This window comes from Cyclospora cayetanensis, unplaced genomic scaffold (assembly GCF_002999335.1).
Source record: "Cyclospora cayetanensis isolate NF1_C8 unplaced genomic scaffold, CcayRef3 CcayRef3_contig_166, whole genome shotgun sequence".
NCBI lineage: Eukaryota > Apicomplexa > Conoidasida > Eucoccidiorida > Eimeriidae > Cyclospora > Cyclospora cayetanensis.
In genome coordinates this window covers 66,591-90,060 of record NW_020312110.1, presented here as the reverse complement: position 1 = coordinate 90,060, position 23,470 = coordinate 66,591, and the positions used below count along the sequence as shown (strand labels likewise).

Sequence of the window (23,470 nt, the reverse complement as noted above, 5' to 3'; positions counted from 1 at the left end):
GACGCACTCGACGCTTCCACGCTCGCCAGCGGTGGTGCCCGTCGCTCCCTCGACGCGCCCTCGAGCGGCGTAGGCTGCTGCTGCATCTGCATCTGCTGCTGCATCTGCTGCATCTGCCCCCACACCCCCTCCTCTCCCTGCGAGCACTGCTGCGTCGCCTTCAGGCTTCCCGCAAGAGGACTCAGTCCCTCCAAAGGGCGTGTAGTCTGCAGCGACGCCGCCAACTCGTCGCTGTCTGACACAACCTCCGCGTACGGATTCACTTCATGCACGTGCTTGCAGCACCGCTCGAACTCGAGAGCGAGCGCTGTTGCGTCTCTCCACACTTCCGTTGAAACGACGTGATAGGAAAAGGCATTGAAAAACACCTGACGCACATCTTGCTGCCACAAGAAGGGATGCGGATAGGCGCCCTGCAGCAGCTTCTTCTCAACCGTCTGGAGATCCATAGGATGCTGCACGACATCCAAATAGTCTGGCACGTTGTCAGCCTCAGGATCGACGGGGTACAGGAACCACTGCGCAGCCTTCAGCGACTTGAGGTGCTGCAAGATGGCCATGCAGCTCTCCCTCCATCGCGTGCTCGCAAGAATACGTCGCGAACGAGCAGCACTCCCTCCTCCCGCCCCCGAAGGGCCCCCCCCCCCGTTGCTGCCAGTCCCCTCCCCCCCGCCTCCTGCCCCTCCCCACGAATCGCTGCAGAGACTCTGGACGTCGTCGCCGCTCAAAAAGCGGCGCCGTCGAGAGCTGCGAGACTCCACGCCGCCTCCACAGACTCCCGACTCGTGCTGCTGCTGCTGAGAAGCAGCACAGGTGCGGCTTGCTCTCGACCGCGTGCGAGCGTTCTGCTGGCTTACGACAGAAGCGTCAGCAGATCTGGCGGAGGCTCCCGAAGGATCACCGGGCGATCCCGTCCTGAGTCTTCCAGTCTTCCTGTCTTCTGCCAGATCGTCATATCTGCTGCTCGCCCGCTTCTGCCGACGCTTGCCGAGCTCCATCGCCGCTGTGTCGCAGGCGGACTGCAGAGCCTCCAGCTCCTGCGCAATCCGCCGCGAAGGGCAAACGCGACTGCGGGAACTCTTGCTGCTGCCCCCCTTCCGAGCTGGCATCGCGCACGGCACCAGACGCCACGAGTACTGCAGCAGGAAGGGCTGCAGCAGCTGCAGCTCTTCCGCCTTGAGGCTCAACTCGCCACATTCGCACTCGCGCGCATGCAGAGACTGACTCAGAACCAGCGGTGCGGCTTTTGCGGGAGCGACCGCTTCCACCGCCTGCGCCCCCCCCGCAGCGTCGCACGGGGTCGCTGCAGAAGGCGCATGAGAGCCTCCTAAAGAGTCGAGAGCAGCAGGCACTGCTGCATCTGCTCCCTTCGGAGGCATGAAGGGGGCAACTCGGTGAGCCTCGAGCGGTCCATCGGCTGTGGCAGGAAGCGCAGTCGCAGCAGGAGCGGCAGTCGCAGCAGGCGGAGGTGGTATGGATGAAGAAGCGACTGCTGCGAGTATTCCTGCTGGAGTCGCTGGGGTGTCTGCCAAGGAGCGAGCCGCTTGCTGCTGCACAAGCGCCTCCGCCTGAGGATTCCCTTGGACCGCCTCAAGGCTCTGTGACTGCGGAGCAGAAGGCTGTTGCTGCTGGATGCTGCTGTTGCTGTTGCCTTCGAGAGGAGGAGCCGGTGCTGTCGCCTTTACAACGCCTGAGCCTTGCAGTTCAAACGCAGCAGCGGTAGAACTCGACTGAGGCAAATAGACAGGCAGAGACGCCTCCCCAGAGGTGCTCTGCTGCGGTGCATCCGGCGGATGCTGTGACGCTACGTGTGGAGCAGAGTCTTGAGTGGCCATGCTGCTGCTCGAGGTTGAGAAACTGCGCTTTAGGGAGAGTCGGAGGGGCCAGTGCGACTTCCGCCAGGCTGGCGACGTGCGAGGACGTCTTTAAGGGGCATCTCTGGGGAGAATCTGCAGAGGGAGACGTTGAGAGACATGGAGAGGGCGAAAGTGCAGAGGGAAGGTGCGTAGAGAGAGGGGAAGAGTGAGCGACTCGAGCAGGGCGGTGAAAAAGAAAGCGCGGGAAATGCGCGCAAAAGAGAAAAAGAAGGGGAAAGGAGGAGCAAGCGCGAGGGGAGATACGTTTGTTGCGGCAGAGAAAGAGGGGGTGGAAGCGGGGAACGGGGGAAAGGAGGAAAATCAGGCAGAGAAGCGGTTGCATGCACCGAGAAAATACCAGGGAGAAGGTGAGGTGTTAAGATGCATCAGCAAGAGGCCCGGAAAATTAGCGCGGACCGCAATCCCGAAAACAATGAAACAAAAATAGGTACCGCCGCAGCCACAATGCGCGCCGCGAAAAAATACGTTTTGTCGCACATGCAGCATGCAGCAGAAGAATTTAGAGCAGCGAGGAAGAAGCACGCGCAGCAGCAACAGGCTACGTCCGTTTAGCTTCTCCCGCCCTAGCAGAGGCAGCGGCAGCAGCAGCAGCAGCAGCAGTGGCTCTCTATATGCACAGCACGCACGGCACAGCACACGGGTACAACACGCAGCACCACAGGCGGCCCCAAGCAGTAGAATGACAAGTGTGAGAGGCCCTCAGTCCTCTCCACCTCCCCCTCATGCACGCTGCCTCTGCGCTGTGTCCATACATTCCTCTCTAGGGGGGAGCAGCACCCGCCTGAGGCGGCTCGTGGCGCCTGCAGCCTACGCCTCTCTCTTGCGCGCCTCTGTGGGCCGTCTTAAACTCCTTTTCTGCGATCTTTCATCTTAATGCATGTTTTTTCAGCGAATAAATCCGAGATTACCCTCGTTCGACCGTCGCCTCACCAAAATACGCGATTCTACTTCAGCCCCCCGGGAGGGAGGGCACATCCCTCCCATCACACTGCACAGGGTGGCACATAGAGCGGCTTGCTTGTAGGCGTCTCTGCAATACGCCGGCAATGAACCCCGTCTAATTTTTTGTTTTTCCTCTATTTATGCTTCAAAACCATGGTTGGCACCTGTAGCAGTAAAAACACCGTGCCGCAACGCTTTCTCACCCAGTCTTTCCACCCGTACTGCTCACTCTCTCTACTGCGCGCACGCACGCACGCCCCCTGCTTATAGCCCCTCCGTTGATGCGGGGAGGGCGTTCTAGGGTGCACTGTCTTTTTTTTCCAGGGCATACGCTGTTTCCCGCATGCCGTCCCCTTCTAAGTGGATTGTTGCTTGTATGCACACAGACGCACACACACACGGTACTCGTGCACCACACTCTTACATACCATGCTGCTTGTTTTTGTAAGATACGCGATGCTAAATGAAGCTGTGGGGTGAGGCAAATATTTGTTTCCTTCGACCCTCAATAGGGGGTGTAGCCCCGGAGCTCGATTTTCACATTCGCAATATTAGTGGTAGGGCGATGCGCATAGACACCCAAATACTGCAGTGCCATCCATGTACATGGAGTAAGTCCTCGCCAGGCGAACGAGGGAAAAGGCATGTTGGGCCCTGCACCACGGGTGTAGGGTAGTTAGGGGCGCAGTTTTTAACAGAGTCAGCTTGCTTATCCTCCCGCAGCGGCGCGCACATCTCCCCAGCTCGGGCTGCTGCACTCCCGTTGGGTGGAGTGCACGTGCCAGTGCAGCTAACGGGCACGGCGTCTGCACCAGCATCTCAGAGACTAAAAATGTAGACAGGCCCTGGAGAACGGTGCCTCTCTCTGTGCAATCCGGAGACTACGGGATGTTTTTTAATCTGCTGCCGCAGGGCAAGGCACAATCCACTTCCTTTCAAGGGCCAAGAAGGGAGGAAGGGGGGCTTGTGCCGCAACGAAAAGGCGTGCCACATTTTCAGGATGCCCTCATTCGGCTGTCAGTAAATGTTTGCCGCATGGGGGAACGCGCGAGGGCGAGACCGTGGGTGACTTCCTCTCCCTTGCCGCGCAGGGCAGCCGCCTTAAAGCTTTGCTCGGCGCTTGCGTTTCGGAGGAGTGACGGGAACTCCAAGGATCTTCTCTAACTGTCGTTGGCACTCTAGAGAGGGGGTGACCTCCCCTGACTCGATCTGCCGAACAAAAACCGCTGCGAGAAGCGCAGGGAAAAGCACGAACCACATGTTTACATAATGAAGCTCCTAGACCATCCTTCCAACGTGGAGACCAACAAGTCAGTAGAGGCGCGAGGGCTGCAACAGCACGGCAAAGCCTTCCCGCAGAGCTACCCGCGCAACCATGCGAGCCGCTTCAAGCAGGACTGACACATGGGCTGTTTGCACCGGTAAAGTGCTGCTGGAAGTAAGAAGACGCATCAGCACGACATCGGAACTAGGGCGGTCGGGGATGGCACATATTTGCCGCCCCAGAGCTGCACAGTGGCACCCATGCTTGTGTCAACAGGCCGCCTCTGAAAATGCAGCATTGCGTCTCCTCGTTGCAGCAGCACGCAGTGCAAGGACCGTATAAATTCCCTTTCGTACTTCAAGGAGGAGGTGCATTGAAAAGCGCCAATGCTGCCTCCGCAGATGCAGCGCGCTCAAGAGAGGCAGAGGAAAAGGAAGTCTTCCCCGTCACATTTTCACTCTCCTGTTGCATGTAGATGCAACTCCACACACCAGTCCTACCCCGCAGCTAGAAAAGTATGGCATATATATATATATATATATATATATATATAACAGACAGACAGACAGACGTTAAAACATTGGCCCTTACCCCCGTTCGGAATGCCAGTTGCCGCCTGCGGAGATACATTCGCCTTCACGAAATTCCCAACTGTTGCAGCTCGGAGATGCTTCGACCACCTGAGCCACAGACAACCCACCCCAAACCCTCAGTCATTGCACTATCATTCAGGAGGCAGACATCCACCTCTATACGCGCACACGTTTGCGCAGAAGAAACTAGCCTATTCAGCAGCCTTCAGACCCTTGCATTCTGCCTTGCCTGGCGAAGAAGAGCGCATCTCCCAAGGAGTCAAAAGCCTGTGGTTTGAAACCCTTGTTTGTTCTCACTTGGCCCCTGCCTCCTACCCTAAAGTGGACAGTACTCCAAACCCTCTGCGAGATGCGACTACTGAGGGAGCGCAACATCGGTACAGACCCCCAAACCCGTATTCTTCCCGTCTGCACCCGGAAGAAAGGCTATTTGTAACACCCTCCACCAGCTGGCCCTTTGTCGCCCGTTGGACTTTCGAAAGCAGCGTCCCCTAGTCCTTTTCCTGCTTCCGAATCTTCCTTCGCGGCACTCTCTATCCGCCTCCTGTGCCTTATTCTGCGGACTGCCGTGAGGTAGCAATCGCAACACGACCCTAAATAAGCACCCATGTAACGATGAGGAGCCGTTGCAGGACTGGACTCCCGGCATGCCACACCTCCATGCCTGGCGGGAGGAGCCAGAAAGCGCAAATAAGCTACAATCCAAGGATTAAAGCAAGATGCATAGAATCTCAACAGAATCAGGGGCCACTAGGAAGTAAATGGAAAACAATTAGAAAACAAGCCAGGCACCCGGGGTGGGCAGCAAGGGCCCCTAGGGCCCTCCTGCTTCAAGGGTTCCCGCCTCCGCGGATCACCTTCCACCTCGCTACAGGGATGTTTACACACGAGGGCCTTCTGATTGTCTTTTAGGGGTTTCATATTACAGGTATCTCATACTTTAGTACTACGACAGGGGTCTCTGAGTTCTGGTCATGAGGCAGGTCGCTCCCTGTACCGCTCCTAGGCGACCCTAGCCCCTTCATAAGAACCAGGCTCTCTCCACTAGTGTGATTCCTGTTTTAAAAAAGATTAGTAATGTTCTTTACAGGTGCGTAGGTGTGCATTAGGCCGACTGACGAGTCGCAAATAGGCTTCCTTCCCCTCGTGGAGCGTGGGTGCGCTGGAGCTAGATGTGGGGATACACAGCGTTTACTGACTCGAAGCATGCTTTATTATGCCCACAACTAGCAGTCAACACACGTGAAGACTCTCCCTGGGCTCCCTGTGAGGGCTTGTTCGGAGAATACCCCTCTCGTTGCGCGTCTATGACCTAAGCCTAAAGGAAAAAGAACAAGAATGCGGCCCCGAGCGCAACAGCCCACGGTACAGCGCCTGGATAGCGCTCGGATACGCCTCCTGCGAGCACAAGTGTGACTTTGGCTCGCTTTTTTGGAGGGGGTTCTTCTTTGGGTGACTCAAGTGGCTGCTCGTCCTCTTCCTGTGGTGGTTCTTCCTCTTGGTTGTAAACAGTTTGTGGAGCCCCTGGTCTCTGGGGTTGTTGCTGTTGCCGCTGTAGCAGGAGCTGCTGCTGTCGCTGCATGGCCAGCCGCTGGTGAAGGTGTATCTGTTGCAGTATCTGCTGTTGCTGCTGCCGCTCCTGCTGAAGCTTGCTTTCCTGTTGCTGCCGGATCCTCTCGGCGTATGCCTTTGCAATTTGTTCTCTGTCTTTGGATCCGAGATGATCAGCTCCTCCTCCACGTTTAAGGACCTCTGCTACTTTTTGTAGCTGCTCATTTGCTGCCTGCGCATGGGCGTCGAGGTGCCCTTTCAAGCTCGCCTTGAGTTCGCGCCGCTTCGGGCAGGAAACCTACGGAGGCGCCGAAACATGGAGAAAGAGACGAGGCCCTCTGCAGGGAGTGATAAAGCTACAGGCTGAAGGGAGGGGAGGGCAGGGGAACGGGGTATGCACAAGAAAAAAAGCAGCACCGCCAGTGGCAGCAGTAGTGGGTATAAAGGGGCAGATGAAAGCAACGAGCAAGAACACAGAGGCCCTCTAGGAGAGGAGGACGAAACAGCGAAAGCAATAGCTAGGGGAATAATGGACTTTGGCTGCCAAGCACTGGTGGACCTACCTGTACACAAGATATCAGAGAGTCTTCCAGCGTGCAGCCTCGTCTCTCCTTGCACCGGATTTCGAGCGCTACGGCGCTGGAAACGAAATCTGCAAACGCGCCCTCCACCTCGGCCAGAAGCACACGCACATTGAAGGAGACCCTAACCAAGGAAGACAACCGCAAACGGCCTTTCCACACGGCAGGCACGCCACACTTGGGGGCTGCTGGAGACGAGAAATCAAAAGACATCTCAACACTCGCACTGCTAGCACCCCCAGTACCGCTGCCCGCCAGAAGCGCTTCAGAGGCCTTCGCAATGCTCTTTATCTTCTTTCCAAACTTCTTCATTCCTCGACGCTTCGATCGCCCCCCTCTTCTGGAGCCGAAACCCCTCTCATTTTCATACATGTCGCCTTCACCTTCTTCTCCGTTTCCTTCATAGTCGTCTTGCGCGTCCCTGCTCTTACGCCTCAAAAACTTTTTGAAAAATCCGCCTCGCTTCCTGCCTTCCCCCTCGTCGTCCCCACCATCGCCTCCCTCATCGTCTGCAAAATCATCATCTCCTTTTTTAAAAAAACGCTTAATGAAGCCAACACTAAGCTGCGAGAAGGATGCAAGGTACGAAGGCGTCCCTGTAAGCGGCACATGAAACGGGGAGGGGCCTCCACGAGCTGCAAGTCCGCTGGATTCCGATGCCCCTTTAGCCCCTGCAGAGGCCGCTTCTTCCTCATGCAGCTCGGCAGCACCACTTACGCTGTCTGCAGCTCCTTCAGCCACTAGACGCGTATTCTCATCAGATTCACTCGCCAGAGCACCCACAGAGGGAGGAAGAGCTGCAGCAAGAACACTACGGTTCCCCCTCGTCCTCCCACCACCACCTCCACCATCACCGGACGCAGATGCGATCTCAACAAATCCGCCTTGACCATCACCTCCCCAGTCTTCTAACGCGGCGTCGCCCTCCGCTTCGTATTCGCCTTTCTCCGAAAAGCGTGAGCTCCCCCTGCCCGCTTCTGGACCAAAGGTACCAAAAACAAATGGCTGCGGCAATTGCGAGTCCTTCCAAGAGACCACCACCCCAACTTGAATGCGCGTGTAGCCCTTGTGATCCACGTGACAGTTCGACACATCTCCCACCACTCCAGAGGGCGCCAACGAAAAAATGCGTTTCTCGTTATGTCCCACAATGAGCCCCCTGGGGCCGCCAGCACCCACTCCAGTGCCGAGCAACATACCCGATCCACCCACGTTGGCTTCATAATCGGGTCCTTCCAAAGAATCACTTTCTTCTACCTCATATGTATCGAATCCTGGCATCGATTCTAAGAAGCTAGCGCGTGCTTTGGTGCCGTGATGGCCAGTGGTGCTCGCTGTGGCATCGACACCGCCATTGTCGCTGGCAGTATTAGCACGTTCGATACTGTAGGGGCCCTCTGAAACCTCTATGAACGCGCCGTCGCTGTCGAAATCTTCTTCTGCTTCGCTCCCAAAGGCCTCAGCCTCCTCTTCCTGAGCTCCCGACGGCGACGCTGGCCGTGTGCTGGCAGTCTGCCCGGCGCCCCCCTTGGGGCCGCTCAAAGGCGTCGGCTTTGGGAGAGTGCGCAGAATTTCCTCCTCCGTCGCTTTCCTATAAGCAAACGAAGAGGGCGGCGCTCCAGGGATTAGGATGTTTTGCATGAGCCGCTGGTAGCCCTTCCGGTGGCCTAGGAGGTTGCAAATCCTAGGTCGCCCCTCCGGATGACGCGGGCAGGACGAGCAGGTGACAATGGAGAAGCAGCTGCCTTTTTCCTGCGAAAAGAAAGAGTTTGTGGATCCCTCGCGGCAGCCAGCGTGCCGACACATTGGAGGCGCCGATGATCCCTTCTGGTACTCCAAGCGGGTCGCACCGACGGTCGCGAAGGATGCAGCAGGGGCCTCGCTCGCAGGGTGCACGTGCAGCGTTGCGGAGGCTTCGGCCGAGGCTTCCAGATGCGCACTTCCCGAGGAGGATACATGCTCTGTAGCGCCGCCGCAAGTCCCTACGGGGGCTAGACACAAATACGCAAGGGCGAGGCAGGGGAGCACCGGCAAGAGAAACCCGAGTAAGCCACGAATATGCAGCCGCAATCCGCGGCTCGTCTGCATTGGGGAGGCAGGAACCTCGACGGTCCCTGCCTCCCTGCGCTCTGCTGTTGCTGGGGCCATCCAAGTTTGAATCGATTCTGCTCGCCGCTGGCTGCTGCTATGGAATTACTGCAAGCCACGTCCCTCCGCTCTGTGCGGCTGCCTCGTAGGTGAAGCGCATTGGCAACGAGGCCGCCTCGGGGCCCTGGATGCTTTTTCGCCTGAAGAAGCTTTGGAGTCGCCGCAAGCTGCAGGGTGGCAGACTGTCAGCGGGCGGGCGTGCTCGCGAGAAGCACAACGACAAGAGTGCTGCTGTGCTTCCTGCAGGAAGGAGGTGTCTTCTACGACGCAGATTTGTTCCTCCAAGAATCCACTCCGCTTGCATCCACTGCTGCCGCCGCCGCTGCCGGCGATGCAGCTGCCGCCGACTGATGTGAGGCCTCCCGTACGCTGGCTCAGGCTTGCCAGTGTGTCGCGCCTGAGCGACCAAGTGTATCTCGGGCCTAACTGAGGGTATTCTTTTGGGATCTGAGGAAAAAAACCTTCGGAAGCCTACAGAGGGCTGTTGGCAGCGGAGACTTTGCAGGCGGCTAGGGCTCACCGAACGTCCTCGGGCCCCTGATGGGGGGCCCCTTGCGCTGTTTCGTGATTTGCTCGCAAGTCTGATGAAGTTGGTAGTCCTTGCGACTGCCTTTTAAAAGCTCGAATTCAATTTCAGAGATCTTTTCCAGGGCACCGCAGACACGGGCGCAGACAGCACGGGGGAGTGCATTGAGTCACTGGACGCGCGCCGGTCGGACAGGAGATCGGGCATGGGCATCTAAGGATTCACAGCACTTGCGGTAGGAAGGAACGAAAATCGCCCAAGATTCTTTTAACTTTGCAGCTTTAGGGACCTTTTTAGTGCCTTTATAGCAGGACGGGCCATCCCAGTTGGCCACCACAAGCAGCATGAGTCAACTCCACGGTCTACTCTCTCCAGTGTCTCTGCACTGAGAATCTCTGCTGCACTGGGCGAAAGCGCGGCTGTATGCACTGACAGAATACGCAGCCGCACCTGCCGTAGCCGCCGTAGCCGCCGCCACAGTAATAGGGCTTGCTAGCAATAATAGGTCTGCGTGGTTCCAGCAGCTAAGGGCCTGTGCGCTAGCGCCTTCGGCCTTTGTGTTGGCCTTATACGCTTGCTTTCCAAGGCGTTAGAGGCTGCCTTCTCGCTCCTTATTCCTAAGAACACCCCTAAAAGTGCTCGGGCGCAAAGGCCCTCCCAGGTTCTGCAGGCATCCTTCGCTGCAGTCTCTACAGCTACCGCTTCCTCATTCTATCGGTGTTGGCGGGTGCGTAGGCTAAGCATGTAGCGGCTTTTAGCGATATTTACTTACACTGTACACGCATCCCTGCACAAGGCCATGACGGGTAATAACCCTCCAGGGGTTCCCCTGCGAAGGGCCCCGTGGGGCTTCGGCCTTGTGTGAAAATTGCGTGAAAAACGGCCTCACGAGAAAAGTCCCTCCGCCTGCAGAGGGCGCTCGCCTTCAAAGTTTGACTCAGGAAGTCGGTGGCGGGTTCTCCGCCGCTTCCTCCGCAATATCCTCTGAGGGCCCCTCCGCGGGCCTCTCCAGGGGCCCCTCGAGGAAGGCACTCTGTTGCCTCCAAGTAAAAACCGTGGCCGCCACGAAAGTGAAGAAACCGAATACAGACCAAAGCAAGGAGATCTGAGGCAGCACAGCAGATCAGCAGCCTAAGGAGGCGGTCCATGCCGCCCCGACAGCTAGAGCCTTCGCAGTGCCGGCAGGGCACTAGGGGGTTTTGCGGCAAGAGCGGAAAAACTGCAACCGTGGCGCTATTGACTCCGTGATCGAGCTGACCCGCATGCCTGCCGCGAGGCCTAAAAGGTCGTTGAGAACACCGGGCAAGAAGGAGCCCAGCATATATCCAAAAACAGTATACACGAAGATCGCGAAGCCGGATGCATCGGTCCTCCTCTCCGGAGGAACGCACGCTAGAACGAGGCCCGTTGCCGGAGGGAGAATGCCTCCCCCTAAGAAAAGGATTAGCCATATTGCGGTAAGCGCTGCAGCAAACGACCTGGTTGCTGCTGCCACCGCGCCACACAGCACACACCCAGCAGCAAGAGCAGACAACAGCAACAGCGAGAAGAATGGACGAGAACCCTCTCTATAGCCTCCCGCCAAATCGACCAAGAGGCCGCCGAGCAGGATCCCTAGAAGGGGAGCTGTTACAGCAGTCAGCGAAAAACACAGCAAAACAGTGGCTGTTGGGACCTGCAGGAAACGAATGCAACGGACACAGAGAGCGCCGCAGCAAGGGTGACGGCTACAGCAGTAAGGTCAAGCGTGGCGCAAAGCAGGCCTAATATAGAGGCAGCAATGGCAGCATCAATGGCAGCAAGGTTGACTGACGTGTAACACTTGCTCAAAGTACTTCGTCGACCAGAACTGGATAGCCGTAACTTCAAGAAATAAGGAGCATAGGCCCGCAACCATTAGCCCGTAAAGGGGATTCCTGCAGCACCAGCACCAGCGACAGCAGCACGACTGCTGGCTGCTGCTGGCTCCCTAGCCCTTTTAAAAGTTTTGCCACCCGTGCCTCAGCTACCACAGCTTGTTGGCGGCAGCAGCAGCACCAGCACCTGCAAAAGTCTCAACTGTGGCTGCTGGGGTTTCCGCTGTGCAAACGTCACAGCAGTACCAAAGCAGTCTGGAAGCAAGTGCACGTGCTGAGACGTACTGAAGCAGTTCAACTCCAAGCGCTGCCTTACGCACGAGCACTTTGGCGTGAAAGAAGAGCCATTTCTGGAGGGCCTCCCCCTTCTTAGCACAGCTGCTGCGGTGCTCATCGCAATCGCCGCTGCTCGAGTTTCGGGGGGGTCGTAAGGAACCGCCAAGCGAGCCGCTGTTGCTGGACGCTTTCTCCACCAGGACGACGTTTTGGGACTCATGGAGTGAATTTCGGGTATCTGAATGGGGCATAGACTGTACATAGCAGTGCTGCTGATGGCAGTGGTGTTGGTGGTGCTGCGCTGGCTCCTGCTGCCACTGGTTTTCTGGCAAGGTCACAAGCGAGAAGCGCGTTGTTTTTGCTGCTAGTGCTGCTGTGTATGCTACAAATCCTGTTGCATTAGCCGGGCAATGGCGCCTTTGGGGAGATTGTGGCATATCTAGAAGGCTTTTTGGTCGGGCAAAGGGGGAGCAACTTTCCGCATGGGCAGCATCTCCAGAAGGCGCATAGGCTGCTGCTGGCGCTACAGCAAAAGCTTCTGCCTCAAGCACAGTCAACGGCTGAGAGAGAGGGACGCTGCAGCCGGTCCGCTGGTGTGCGTTCGGCTCTTGATGTTGGCGTTGCGAGACTGCTGGGGCCAGAGGGGAGGCATGTGATGGACTCGCTGAACAGCGGTGGCAGAAACTCTTTGCGGCGCTGCTTGCACCTACGGGCCCAGCTGCACTTGCCGGCGTCTGCTGGGCAACAACAAGCCTCCTTTCCTCCAGCATCCGTGTATAGAGCGAAGCACTCCGCCCCGCTGGCTTCTGCCAGTGCTGCCGTTCTGCCTCCTGCTTCGGTAGCTGTGGGGTGGAGCCTACAGTGGGTGTTTGGGCAACTCTCTGGGGTTCTTGGAGCACACTGCATGTCCGACAAACTCTCGAAGGCACTTCGGGTGGAAGACTTGCAGCGGTGGCGAAGGTCTTTGGGGGTGCACTGAAGTGCCTCTGCAGCCTTCGTCTGCTGTTTTCCGGTGGCGTGGTGCTGCTGCAGCTGCCACTGCTGCAGCTGCCACTGCTGCAGCTGCAGCAGCTGTTGCTGCTTTGGCCACCCTCAGAGGCTGTCGCCTTGGGCAGCACTCCAGAAGCCGGGGGTTTTTCGGAGGGTCCTCTGAGGGCGTACGTTGTGAGCGAAGGCATCAGCGGATACACCAAACTGTTCCCCAGAAAGCTCTTGCTCATTAGATTGGAAGGGGTGCTACTTGAAACGAAGTGCTGATGGGGGGGTTGTGTGTGTTGGATTGTGCTAGGGCTGCCATCCGTCCCGACAGCAACGGTGCACAGGCAGCCTTTCGGAGTTTGGCTGGAAAATGAGCCGCCCTTGGCTGCTGCTAGCCTCGTAGCAGGAGGTGCAGGATTTATCCTTCCTCCACTGTCCACAACGGTCAGTGGTTCTAATCCGCGAGGCATGCACGCCAGCGGAATAGTGCAAGAAGGCAGCCTCTCTTTTGTTGGGGTCTCTTCGGCTCCTTCTTCGACTTCCTGAGGATGCTGTTGCTGCCGCTCCGCCTCTGCGTCCTCCTCGTGATGCGAGCAGAGCCCTGCGGAGGATTGCTCTTTCCCTCCTCCTCGTGCCTCTTGTTCATCGTCTTCCTCGTGTTTCTCTTGCGCTGGCTGCTGCTGCTTTTGTTGCTCCAGCCGAACCCGCTGCTTTTCGTGTTGTGCTGCAGTATCGAGGAGCTTGGGCGGCACGAAGGAGAGCAGCAGCAGCAACAACAACAGCAGAACGAGTTGCCCGTACACTGCAATGCGCCAGTCTTTCCCCTGGCTACGAAGAAAACCGGCAGCCAAATATCCCAGCTGCAGTATCAAAATAAGCACCCACAAAGTGCGCGTTACAGTATTTATGGAGCTCCCTCTTAGTTGCGCCGCTCTGTCCATCTCGCTCTACCTATGACGTGCGTGCATCTAGCGGTGCATGCCTTAGCAGACTTCGCTTTTGGCCCTTAGAGCTGTTTAGGCGTCTTTTATGAGCATGTTGCCTCCTTTTTTTAGGTGGCCCTGGTCTGTATACGTGAGGGGCGTCTGCTGCTTACCATAATGCCGAGCACAACGGCCCCCTGCAAGAAGCCTAGCCATAAGGTGAGCTGCTGCTGAGGAGCGAAGGCATCGATCCAGACGGGTGCATAGATGAAGAAGGGTGCCTGGGTGGCCCCTACCAGGAGCCGCGCAGTCAGCAGCCAAGGGCCTCCCGGAGCCATAGCGAAGAGGCAGCAGGCTGCTGTGTTGCAGCAGAGACAGATGCAGAGGAAACACTTGGGGAGCAGAGCGTTGAGGAGTCGGGAGTTGAGGGGCGACATGAGGGCCGTGCCAACGTACGGCAATGCTCCTAAGAGGCCTGCATGCCAAGGGCGGACAAAAAAAAGCGGCGGAAAGACGCACACGGACTGTGGCGGCAACACAGGTGCATGAAGTCGTGCACCAGACAGACACAGCGCGTCTACAAGATGGCGTGCAAGGCAGACGCACAGGTCGGGGGCGGCATCAGAGGGAGGGAAGGAGGCTGTGTCACTGCGAAAAGAAGGAAACTGAAGGCCTGCCGAGAACGGCGAGAAAGGAAGGCATACAGCGAGAGCTAACCGCCGCTCAGATACACACAAATAGTGAAAGCAGGTACATGTGATGGCTGGGAGGTGCAAAAAACAGGAAGGAACGCAGGAGACAGCGGCAGACAGGACAGGCACAGATGGACTGGCAAAAGAGAAGGGGGCAAAGGGCTCCGGCCGCACAAGAAAACGAAGAAAGACACAGCACATCTGGGCGTAGTAGTTGTGCCTATGTGTGTATACATGTAAATACATATACATTGATATATATATACATATGTAGATGTATACATATATGTACATATGGAAAAGCTTTTAGCATCGGTCTAAAGGAAGAGTGAGAGGATCACCGCGGGCCGAGCGGCAGAACTCTGAACTCCCTTAAAAACCTGGCTCAAGACAAAAGGTCCTCGCACCTTGTTGTGAATCCGCAATATGATACTCTTCCCACAGCTGAGGCAGCACTGCTGGAACGATTCCATTGTCTACATTGAAAACGATTTGTAGGGAGACGAAAAGCATCATCGCGAGCATCACCGACTGGGGGGCGCCACAGCATTCTGCTTCCACGTCCTGCTCCTTAGCATTCGGATTGTCTTCCTCTAGGGGTGGCAGCAATGCTGCTGGCACTCCGAGGGTTGCATTTTCCGGCGAGGGGGAGGAAGCGCAGAGAGAATCATGGGGAATCTTTGCGAAGCTGCCGTCCGGATGCAGCTGCTGCTGCAGGTACGGGATGTGGGGACCTTCTTTAGGAGAAAACACGCCGCAGACCACGCAGTGCGGCTTCGTGCAGTGTGGCTGGAGAGTGTTTCTATCTGGCTGCTCTATGCAATCGGGAGATACGCAAGTACTTTTTCGTGGCTGCAATCGGGCGGATGCCGGCACCTGCTGTCGCGAGGATGCAGGGTGAAACTCTGACGGAGAAGCTTGCGGAGGGCGTCCCGAATCTCCCCCGAAAGAGGCAGCACGGAGAGCTACCCCCTGAGTACTGCCTTTGGTGCCATACGATAAACGTCTTTCGATCCACGTACTGCTGCTGCTGGTGCTACTTGTGTTGCGCGCCATGTAAGGCTGGTCTACGGGTTTGGCATCGTCGCTGCAGTCGCCAAGAAGCGGCCCTTCATACTTCCGGATGCTGGCAGAGCAGCTCTTGCTCGTTTGTGTGTAGGCCCGCACAGCCACCTTGGGAAAGCCTAGGGGTAAAGAGACTTCCTCCTCCGCCTCCCCGTCCTTTTGTGGGATCGCACCATCCTTGGCGGCAGCTGAGAGGCCGCTGCCAGAAGCAAGACGATCCCGACAACTGTCCATCACCTACACGTCTTGCTGCATTGCAGCTGCTGGCGCTGCTCCCGGATCTCCCACTCCTGCCGCTGAAAAGGTGGACAGAATATTGCTGCTGCCGTCAACCGCTATGCCTAGAGCAAGGCCTTTAATGCATTCGAAGCAAAAGAATGGTATTTAGGCTGCTCCAGAGAACTGAAGGTAGGAAGCATGGACACCCCAGGAGATCGACCGTGGGTCACCTGCAACAGCAGCAGCAGCAGCAGCAGCAGTATCAGAGCTGGCTGCGGCCGCAATAACAACTCTCTATTGCATCAAACAGCACCATAATCACGCATAAATAATAAGAGGCTTACGCTGCTAACGGCTGTAGGTTGCGAGACAGTTCCTGCACTTCGTGCCGTGCCGGAATCGCCTGGTACATAAGATGCTGAGAGAAACAGCGTCCACATGTCTCCGTTTGGTTGAGAAAAAGGACGCCCCAGACGCTCATCTTAGCTTGTTGTATATTCAAAATCAAGTGCGACCAAAGGGGTATCTACCTCTTTGTTTTAGGTACCGGACATTTGAAGGCTAGCTATGATTGTAGTATAGACCGCGGTCTGTCCATGCACACCCAAACGTGATATCGACTGCGCTGAAGTAACATAGTAAATATGCAAGCCGCACCCCAGCCTGGGACACATGTGAGAAGCTTCTGGAGAAAACCACTTCATCCCCCTACTCTCCCCTGGGTGTGGCTGCCACGTTGGACCGCAACTTCTGTTCCCTACACCTCAACGCCACACCGCCACAGGAATCTGGCTAGGAATTAAACTGTGCACACGAGGTCATTGAGGGGTTAGAATGAACGAGACATATTTCTTAAAGCATCTCGCCGTTTACAGGGGCCTTCTGTGGTCGGAATAAAGCGGCCCAAGCTGCACTTCAGCTCTTTCCACGATGTGTTCGTCATATTGAATCAAGAATTAGTCCCGAATTGGCCATTCGGTCTGCCGTTCGTATATGTCATTTGCTGCAGAATAGAGATAGCTCAATACAACAAGAGCCAGTGTGGTGCTTTTGTATGCTTCGTGGATGTTGCTATGTGCAAGTAGCTGTGAAAGGTCCAAGTGTTCAAAAGTTCAGCTACACACATGCACCCTGACTTTTCCCTTCCTTTCCCTCACATCGAAACTCCTAGAGGCAAGAACAGGGAATGGGGGAAGCTCTTCTCGAAATTCATTCAATGACTTTCTATTTATAGGGGGCCTAGGTGTCACGTTCCATCGAAAACCACCGTAGGAAAACATTTTACTTCAGATTCAATAAAATACTCAAACGCAAGTTAATGAGTGCTTCACAATAGATCTCCCTCCTCCCTTTGCCTGCGCCCTTCAGGGTTCCCGAGGGGTGAGAGGCGCAGTTAGGGCATGCCTGAGTGCACGATGTAAGCACTCTAAGCATTCACAGCTAGTTTCACCTAGCATCTAGCGCACTTTTTGCGCCGAGCTACCAAGACCCTGCATTAAAAAAGGCGTATCAAAAGACGCACACACCCTGTTTAAAGTACCGATAGCAAGTCTCTCCAGTTACTGTGTGCTTTTAACAGCGCAAAATTAACCCATCTGAGTCCCAACTGTGGATCAATACTCTGCAGCCCTCTTCACTGCGCCGCTGGCTGTGAGAGGGACTTGAAGTTTTTTGATGCGTCTGTTTTGCTTGCAAAGCACTTTGCTCTCGCTGGGCTCAGTCCCATTGTTCAAATTATGTGGCTTTTGCATGTGCTTGCCGTTCCACATAAGCTGACCCAATTTTTCACAGTAGAAGCAGGTGCAATGTGGGGGCGCTGTGTGGGGCTGCCCATAGGCGCTGGCTCTTTCCGCCTTGCGTTTCTCGTCCGCTTATTTAAACTGTAGACTGGGAACGACTGACACAGCCGTGGTGTCCCTATTTTTCACTTACCGCCTTAGGTTTTTATTTAACACCAAAGATGTTGGAGTTGCCTTCATTTGCTCGAGAATCCTCGAGCGTTTCAGCATGTGCAGAAGACTCAATAGTGGGGTATTTAAATGATCGCTCAGTCGCCAACTCTCCCCGGACCATCGGCATAACACTTCGGGCAGACACGAGATAGTCCACTGGTAAAGCAACTACTTCTCCGCGCTGTAATTTTTGCAGAACAATGCTTCACATTCCTAGCTATACCGAACTCCTGCTAGATATCTCTGCGTAAGCTTTCTCAGCTCTCGCGGTGCCTGCAGCTGAGCTAATTTTGACATGAACTAATGCACCACGACTTGATAGAAAGGCTGAAGCAGTTTTACTTCCTGCACGATTGCGCCTTCCTCTGTATGACTACAGTTGTCATTGAATGGCTGCTCTTCGAAATTACAATACTGCAAGGCGTATTGGAGTTTTATTCGAGGGCTAAAAAGTGAGGAACCTCTCCAAACAGCTCATAAAATCTGAGTGCTTGGCATCTTTACGTATGTCACTTTTTCCTGTTCGCCATCAGCGCACCCACGCATCCCGAAACCTTCTATCGCCCCAAAACATCTTGCTGTTGCTACCAGCTGTGGTCCTAATGGCTTTCAAATAAGCTTGGAGCCGGCCTTTGTCGCCATAGAAGGCGTTGTGGAGCCATGTGATTCCACCGCCATCAAGGCGCTTTTTTTCCCAGATCGGATGGAAGAAAAACAGATCATTGAGTTGGGGAATGACTCAATCAAAACAAGACTGCTAGTATAGAGATCATGACAAACTACTGCGCTTAACGCTAGAGAATGAATGGAACTGCTATGTCGAATCACGCGTTTTTACCAGCTTTAGCGATCCAGATAAAGAATCCGTCGGGAGACCCTAAACACCATACACGACACAAGCTTTGCGTGAAGAAACTGAGTACTTCTCAAAGAGTTCCTTGTTGCGCATAGCATCGAGCGCACTCGCGCACATCATTAAGTCTTCGTGCATCGAGCAAATAGTACTCGGCAATAAAGATGTATCAACTGACAAAGGAGCTAATTGATTCTTCGCTCATCTTAGTTTAATATAACTAGTCCAATACAACGAGATAGTGTAGCTGAGCACGCTACGGGTAGTGCGCGTGTTGCTAGCATCCACATTATCTGCAAATACAGCGTTAACTCAAAGCGGCAAGAGTACTGCGTGCCTGTTGTGTTCGATACTATGTGTCAGTAGCTCCGACATACGAACAGCCAAACTACGCAATCAATTTTTTGCTGCTTGCTAAAAACTAAATGTAACTTGTGGAGTACAAATTGTGTAAGCGTAGCTTAGCCCGCCGTATCAATAATATGCCTTATTAGGAAGACCCTTGATGAGCGTTACACGGATGATGGCGTCAGAGCGGCGATAGCTGGCTGCCATTGCCATTTTGTGTGTTACGAAAGTCACAAGGCAACTTGAACGCCATCGCTTGCAGCACGCGGCAGCGCACTAAGACGGTGTGAGGAATGATGCAGCACATCACAGCTGCATATGAACAGTGTGGCGTTATGTAGAAGTAGAGAGAGCGCCTTCCTATGGTGGCACTTGCGTACATTTACGATGGAATATATGAGTATCCGACTGCAACCGAAATCCGAGAACATATCCAAGGAAGCAAGATATAGGCAGGCATGAACAAAAAAGTCGTGCCCTTAAATGTGGGCTAGAGAAGAAGCTGAAACGTTTGATGATACGTGGTTGGCATTCCCTTTCGGTGGCCTCGGTCTCTCTCCTAATCAAAGCGAGATGCCAAAGACCCTAAAAATGTGGTACTTATACAGATATATATATATATATATATCTGCGCCTTGTCTGGATAAGGCGCAAGGGGTGCCGCTGTTGCTGGAGTTGGAATTGCTAGCTGCTGGGCCTGTTGTCAAAGGCGCCGAAAGGTCCCTCTTCTTGATAGTCTCTCGTGGAAACTTCGGTAGACACTCCAAAAGATCCCTGCTGTAGCTGCTGTACTTTTTGTTGTTCTGACGGAGGCTGCAGAGGAGCCCTGAGGTCAACAATAACACATGTGACATTGTCTCTCGTCCGACGATTGTCGATTGCTTCTGCAATCAATGCATTGGCGACGTCTTCCAGAGTGCTGCTGCTGCAGCACCCCCCGTCCTGCCGCTCCACCTGCAGCTTGCCGCGCACAAAAGAGATAGCCTCCTGGCTTGACATGACATCGAAGAGGCCGTCGCAAGCGATAAGAAGAAATTCGTCTTCAGAGCTCAGTGCAAGAACGCGAACTTCTGGTTCGGCGATCACGAGCTGTTTACTGCTGCTGCTGCTGCTCGAGCTAGCGCTACCGCTGCTGCTGCACCCGTTGCAAGCGGCTGCCCAATCGTTCTTGTAGTGCCTATCGCCGAGGGCTCTGGAGACGGCCAGACGGCCTAACACTCTTCTTTGCTTCACGTGGCCTCCTGCAGCCAGAATCCTGGCTAGCTCGTCTGCTCGATCTGGCTTATGGTCTCGCGAGAGGTCGACAGCGATGCCCCCGCGAGACAGACACGCTCTGCTGTCACCGCAGTTAGCGCAAAAAAGCAAACCTTCCATGAGCACCACCGTCACTGCGGCGCAGCCACTGAGCTGAAAAGGGTGTGCCTCTCGCAAAAATTGCCGGTCCGTAGACAGAAACGCGCGCACCAACGACGCTTGCACATCCACAAAGACACTCGGCGAAAGATCCAAGCTGCCACACCGATGCTGCAGCTGCTGCTGCAGCTGCTGATGCAAGCGTTGCTGCACGAAGCGCGCGCAGTCGCGCCCACCATGGCCATCGTAGACTCCGTAAAAGGACGCGCTGAGCCGTTCCCCCACGGGAAGGCAGTCCAAAAGCAACTCCTCATCCTCCATAGAAGCCCTAAACCCCTGCCGCCTTGCAGCTGCTGCAGCAAATCGATTTACCTCCCAAATGCAGCCATTTACATAGAGGCGGTCGCCGGAGCGAGCGCGCTGAGACGACCAAAGGGGAATCTGCAGCAGTGCGGCAGGAGGCTCCACATGGCTCGCACTACTAGCATTGACGCCCTTTGCGGCGGCGTGGCTAGCCGTAGAGTCGCTCCTTTTGCAGAATACAACGTAATTTACTTCTACGGTCGATCCAGGAGCTGCCGTCGCAGCGTCGGTAGACGGTCCCAAATGTTGTTGTTGCTGCAGTTGCTGCTGCTGCTGTTGTTGCTGCTGTTGTTGCTGCTGTTGCAGTCGAATATGATACACGCCGCCACTGAATTCGACTAGCAGTGGAGGGAACTCCCCTGGCAGTACGACACATCCACGCTGCTGATGGTGCAGCTGGGGATGCTGTTGCAGCTGCTGCTCCTGCAGTAAAAGGTCACGGGCTTGCTGCAGTCGCACATCCCAAGACTTCCGACAACTGCCCTTGGCTGCAGCGCCGTCCTCATCGCTGCTGCTGCTGCTGCTGTCACTGCTGTTATCCTCGATTCCTATGCGCCTCCGCAACTCGCGAACGCCAAGAGAAGCCCAGCGGAGCTGCTGCCGGTTGCTGCTGGCATTGCTTCTTCTCGCAAAGCTGACGTTGTTGGCACTGCTGTTTTCTCCTTGAGTGAACGTTCCGGAGAAAAAGCTGCTGTGAGCACTAACAACACGAGGCGATGCGGCTCCTCCTGCTGCCACCTCTGCTGTCCCCTCTACAAGTTCTCCAGCCTTCTGCACTGTCCTATATGCATGCTGCTGCTGCTGCGGCTGCTGCTGCTGCAGCTGCTGCTGCAGCTGCTGCTCCTGTGGCACCGTGCCAATTGTCGCAAGGGCGGATGCGACTGTCCTCGTGACGGACCGACGCTGCTGCTGCTGCTGCTTATGCTGCTGCAGCTGGTGCTCGAGTGAATCGGCCGGATAGTGCTCCACTGCATCCACACCAGGAGATCGCCGTGTGGCAGAGACGGTGACAGGGGAGGCTACGAAAGGCATGGTATCCGAGGATGCAGCTGGAAGGGCAGCATCACTGCCAAACGGAGAGAAGAAGCCCAAAATCCGTTCCGGCGTGTTTTCTGCTACTGCATTTGGTGCGACCTTGGGTGGTCCTGGTGGGGTTGGTGTTGCTAGGGAAGTTTCTTTGCTGGAAAGAATACATGTTGATGTTGGAGTCCGTGCAGTGTCTCTTATTGCTGTTTCAGCCTTTAAAGGAGATGCCTCAGCTGCAGCAGCTGTTGCAGGGCCCTTCTCTGGGGCCTGTGCTGCAGCGAAGGAGATGGAGGAGGGGACTATAGCGGCCGTTTTTTCTGCTGCCGTCGAGGAAGAATCTGCTGCTGTCGAGAGAGAATCTGCTGCTGTCGAGAGAGAATCTGCTGCTGTCGAGAGAGAGTCTGCTGCTGTCGAGAGAGAGTCTGCTGCTGCCTGTGCTGAAGTCACTGCGTCCGCCGAGAGCTGGGAAAGCTTCTCTGTGCAAGTGAACTGCAAAGGAGAGGGGGAAGGCGATCGGGATATGAGTGCTGCCTCTTCCAGTGTTGCTACTGCTGGTCCCAGGTGCTCGTTGCATGCAGCTGCAGCACTCGATGCGGCACATGTCATGCCTGCAGGCGCTGCATGTGCATGCAGAGGCACCACTGGGAAGCCTTCGGAATGACTCAGAACTGTTAATGACATTCGCGCATCACCGTCAAGTGGAGGCGGAACGCGCGCTCCGTTCGCGAGGGGTCTTGGTGGTGTAGGGAAGGCAGCAGTTGCCACATCTTCTACGAACTCCTCACCGCCTCTGTCCAGCACATCACATTCTGAGAGCTCTGTCACCTTGGAAGAAGCGGCAGAAGCCTCATCAGCAAATTTACCAGCTTCTGCGGCGGCTTCGACGCCACGTGCCGACTCGATGCTGGCAGCAGGAGCAGCTGCATAAGCATAAAACATGCCCTCCTCCTCTACTGTTAGGACGCTTGTCGACGAGAGCGTCATCTTTGTTGCTGATGGCGCCGTCGACAGCAAGCAAAAAGAAGGGTGTTCATCGGAGGCATCGCTGCCTCCACGAGGAGAATCCGTTGAAAGGACTCCTACTGCTGCATCCTTCGCTGTCGCGACTTCAACTCTGTCAGTTTCTGCTGCAGCGCTGCAGTGAAAAGCAGACTCTTTGAAAAGACGAGGTCCTAAACGCTGCTGCATGTGGTTGTCACCCTCAGCAACAGCCACCCTAGTGAGCCTCCTGCTGCAAGTCAACAATTCTAGAAGGTCCTCTCTACTAGACCCAGCTGAAGCAGGAGCAACAGCAGAGGTGCAGTCAGCGGGGAAGCCTTGCTGGTGATGCAGCTGTTCTTTCAGTAGTGTCTTCTCTGGCTGGTGATTGAGTGTATCTTGTTGCTGCTGCTGCGGCTGTGGCTTCAAAGTTTCCCCCTGCTGCTGCTCCTGCAGCTGGTGATTGACTGTATCTCGCTGGTGCTCCTGTTGCTGCTGCTGCACTGTTTCCTCCTGCTGCAGCTGCGGCTCCTGTTGCTGCCGCTGCACTGTCTCCTCCTGCTGCAGCTGGTGTGCTGCGGGAGAATCCAATGGCTTCAAGGTGCCTGCGTCGGATGAAGAAGTTTCGCAACTCCTCTGCGCATAAGCATCTTGCAGGCGCTGTTCGTCTTGCCAAGGCGGTTCCTGCTGGTGCTGCGAATACGAGAGACAATCCCTGCTTGTCAATGCGCCAAGATGCAGCAGCCCTGTGTTGCTGCTCCAGTGCTCAGGCTGCTGCAGATGGCTTGTGCGGGTGCAGAGAGAGGGAGATGAGGCGAACTGCCGCTGAACAGCAGCAGCAGCAACAACGGCACCAGCAGCAGCAACAACAGGCTCTGTCGGTTCTAGCCTGTCTTCCTGCCGCTCCTGCTGCTGTTGCTGCATGCAGTGCCTTTTGATATGCACCCATCCGTGGTCTAGCGGTGCTCCCGCAGCAGGCGATCGCAGAGTGCGTTGCTCCCCCCACAAAGTGCTGCTGCTGGCAAGACTGCTGCCGCAGAAGGATGCCCGCGCGTTGCTGCGGCTGCCAAAGTCTCTGCAGAAATTTCGTCCGCTTCGAAGAGCAC

At 55.7% G+C, this 23,470-nt stretch overlaps 3 protein-coding genes across 3 annotated transcripts; all 3 read right to left on the bottom strand.

The window, feature by feature from the left end:
* Positions 1–181: 181 nt before the first annotated feature.
* Positions 182–1,835, bottom strand: LOC34624427 (glycine, alanine and asparagine-rich protein; the record flags this gene model as incomplete). The annotated part of the gene is made up of 3 exons (XM_026337133.1): positions 1,497–1,835; positions 612–1,367; positions 182–545 (listed from the first exon to the last, which is right to left on the bottom strand). Coding segments are annotated over exons 1-3 (1,459 nt in total), but the record flags the coding sequence as incomplete, so codon positions are not given.
* A 2,085-nt stretch (positions 1,836–3,920) lies between these two features.
* Positions 3,921–13,533, bottom strand: LOC34624425. The gene is made up of 16 exons (XM_026337132.1): positions 13,492–13,533; positions 12,696–13,275; positions 11,933–12,503; positions 11,715–11,829; positions 11,158–11,345; positions 10,651–10,760; positions 10,255–10,515; positions 9,016–9,138; positions 8,659–8,799; positions 7,528–8,424; positions 6,791–7,404; positions 6,062–6,525; positions 5,116–5,406; positions 4,906–5,076; positions 4,675–4,763; positions 3,921–4,045 (listed from the first exon to the last, which is right to left on the bottom strand). Exons 1-16 carry the CDS (start codon positions 13,531–13,533, stop codon positions 3,921–3,923), a joined length of 4,782 nt encoding a protein of 1,593 aa, XP_026192917.1.
* A 110-nt stretch (positions 13,534–13,643) lies between these two features.
* Positions 13,644–15,506, bottom strand: LOC113147238. The gene is made up of 2 exons (XM_026337131.1): positions 14,615–15,506; positions 13,644–13,990 (listed from the first exon to the last, which is right to left on the bottom strand). The coding sequence occupies exons 1-2, from the start codon at positions 15,504–15,506 to the stop codon at positions 13,644–13,646; spliced, it is 1,239 nt and encodes a 412-aa protein (XP_026192916.1).
* Positions 15,507–23,470: the final 7,964 nt, after the last annotated feature.

What these genes read in the sequence shown, in the direction of transcription:
- LOC34624425 (XM_026337132.1), bottom strand. Translation starts at nt 13,533, where the DNA reads ATGGACAGAGCGGCGCAACTAAGAGGGAGCTCCATAAATACT. An exon ending in CGATGAGCACCGCAGCAGCT is followed by an intron (nt 11,346 to 11,714) that starts GTGCTAAGAAGG and finishes TATTTCTTGAAG; the next exon opens with TTACGGCTATCCAGTTCTGG. An exon ending in GGCTGAAGGAGCTGCAGACA is followed by an intron (nt 7,405 to 7,527) that starts GCGTAAGTGGTG and finishes TGCCGCTTACAG; the next exon opens with GGACGCCTTCGTACCTTGCA.
- LOC113147238 (XM_026337131.1), bottom strand. Translation starts at nt 15,506, where the DNA reads ATGGACAGTTGTCGGGATCGTCTTGCTTCTGGCAGCGGCCTCTCAGCT. An exon ending in TATTGCGGATTCACAACAAG is followed by an intron (nt 13,991 to 14,614) that starts GTGCGAGGACCT and finishes CTTGGCATGCAG; the next exon opens with GCCTCTTAGGAGCATTGCCG.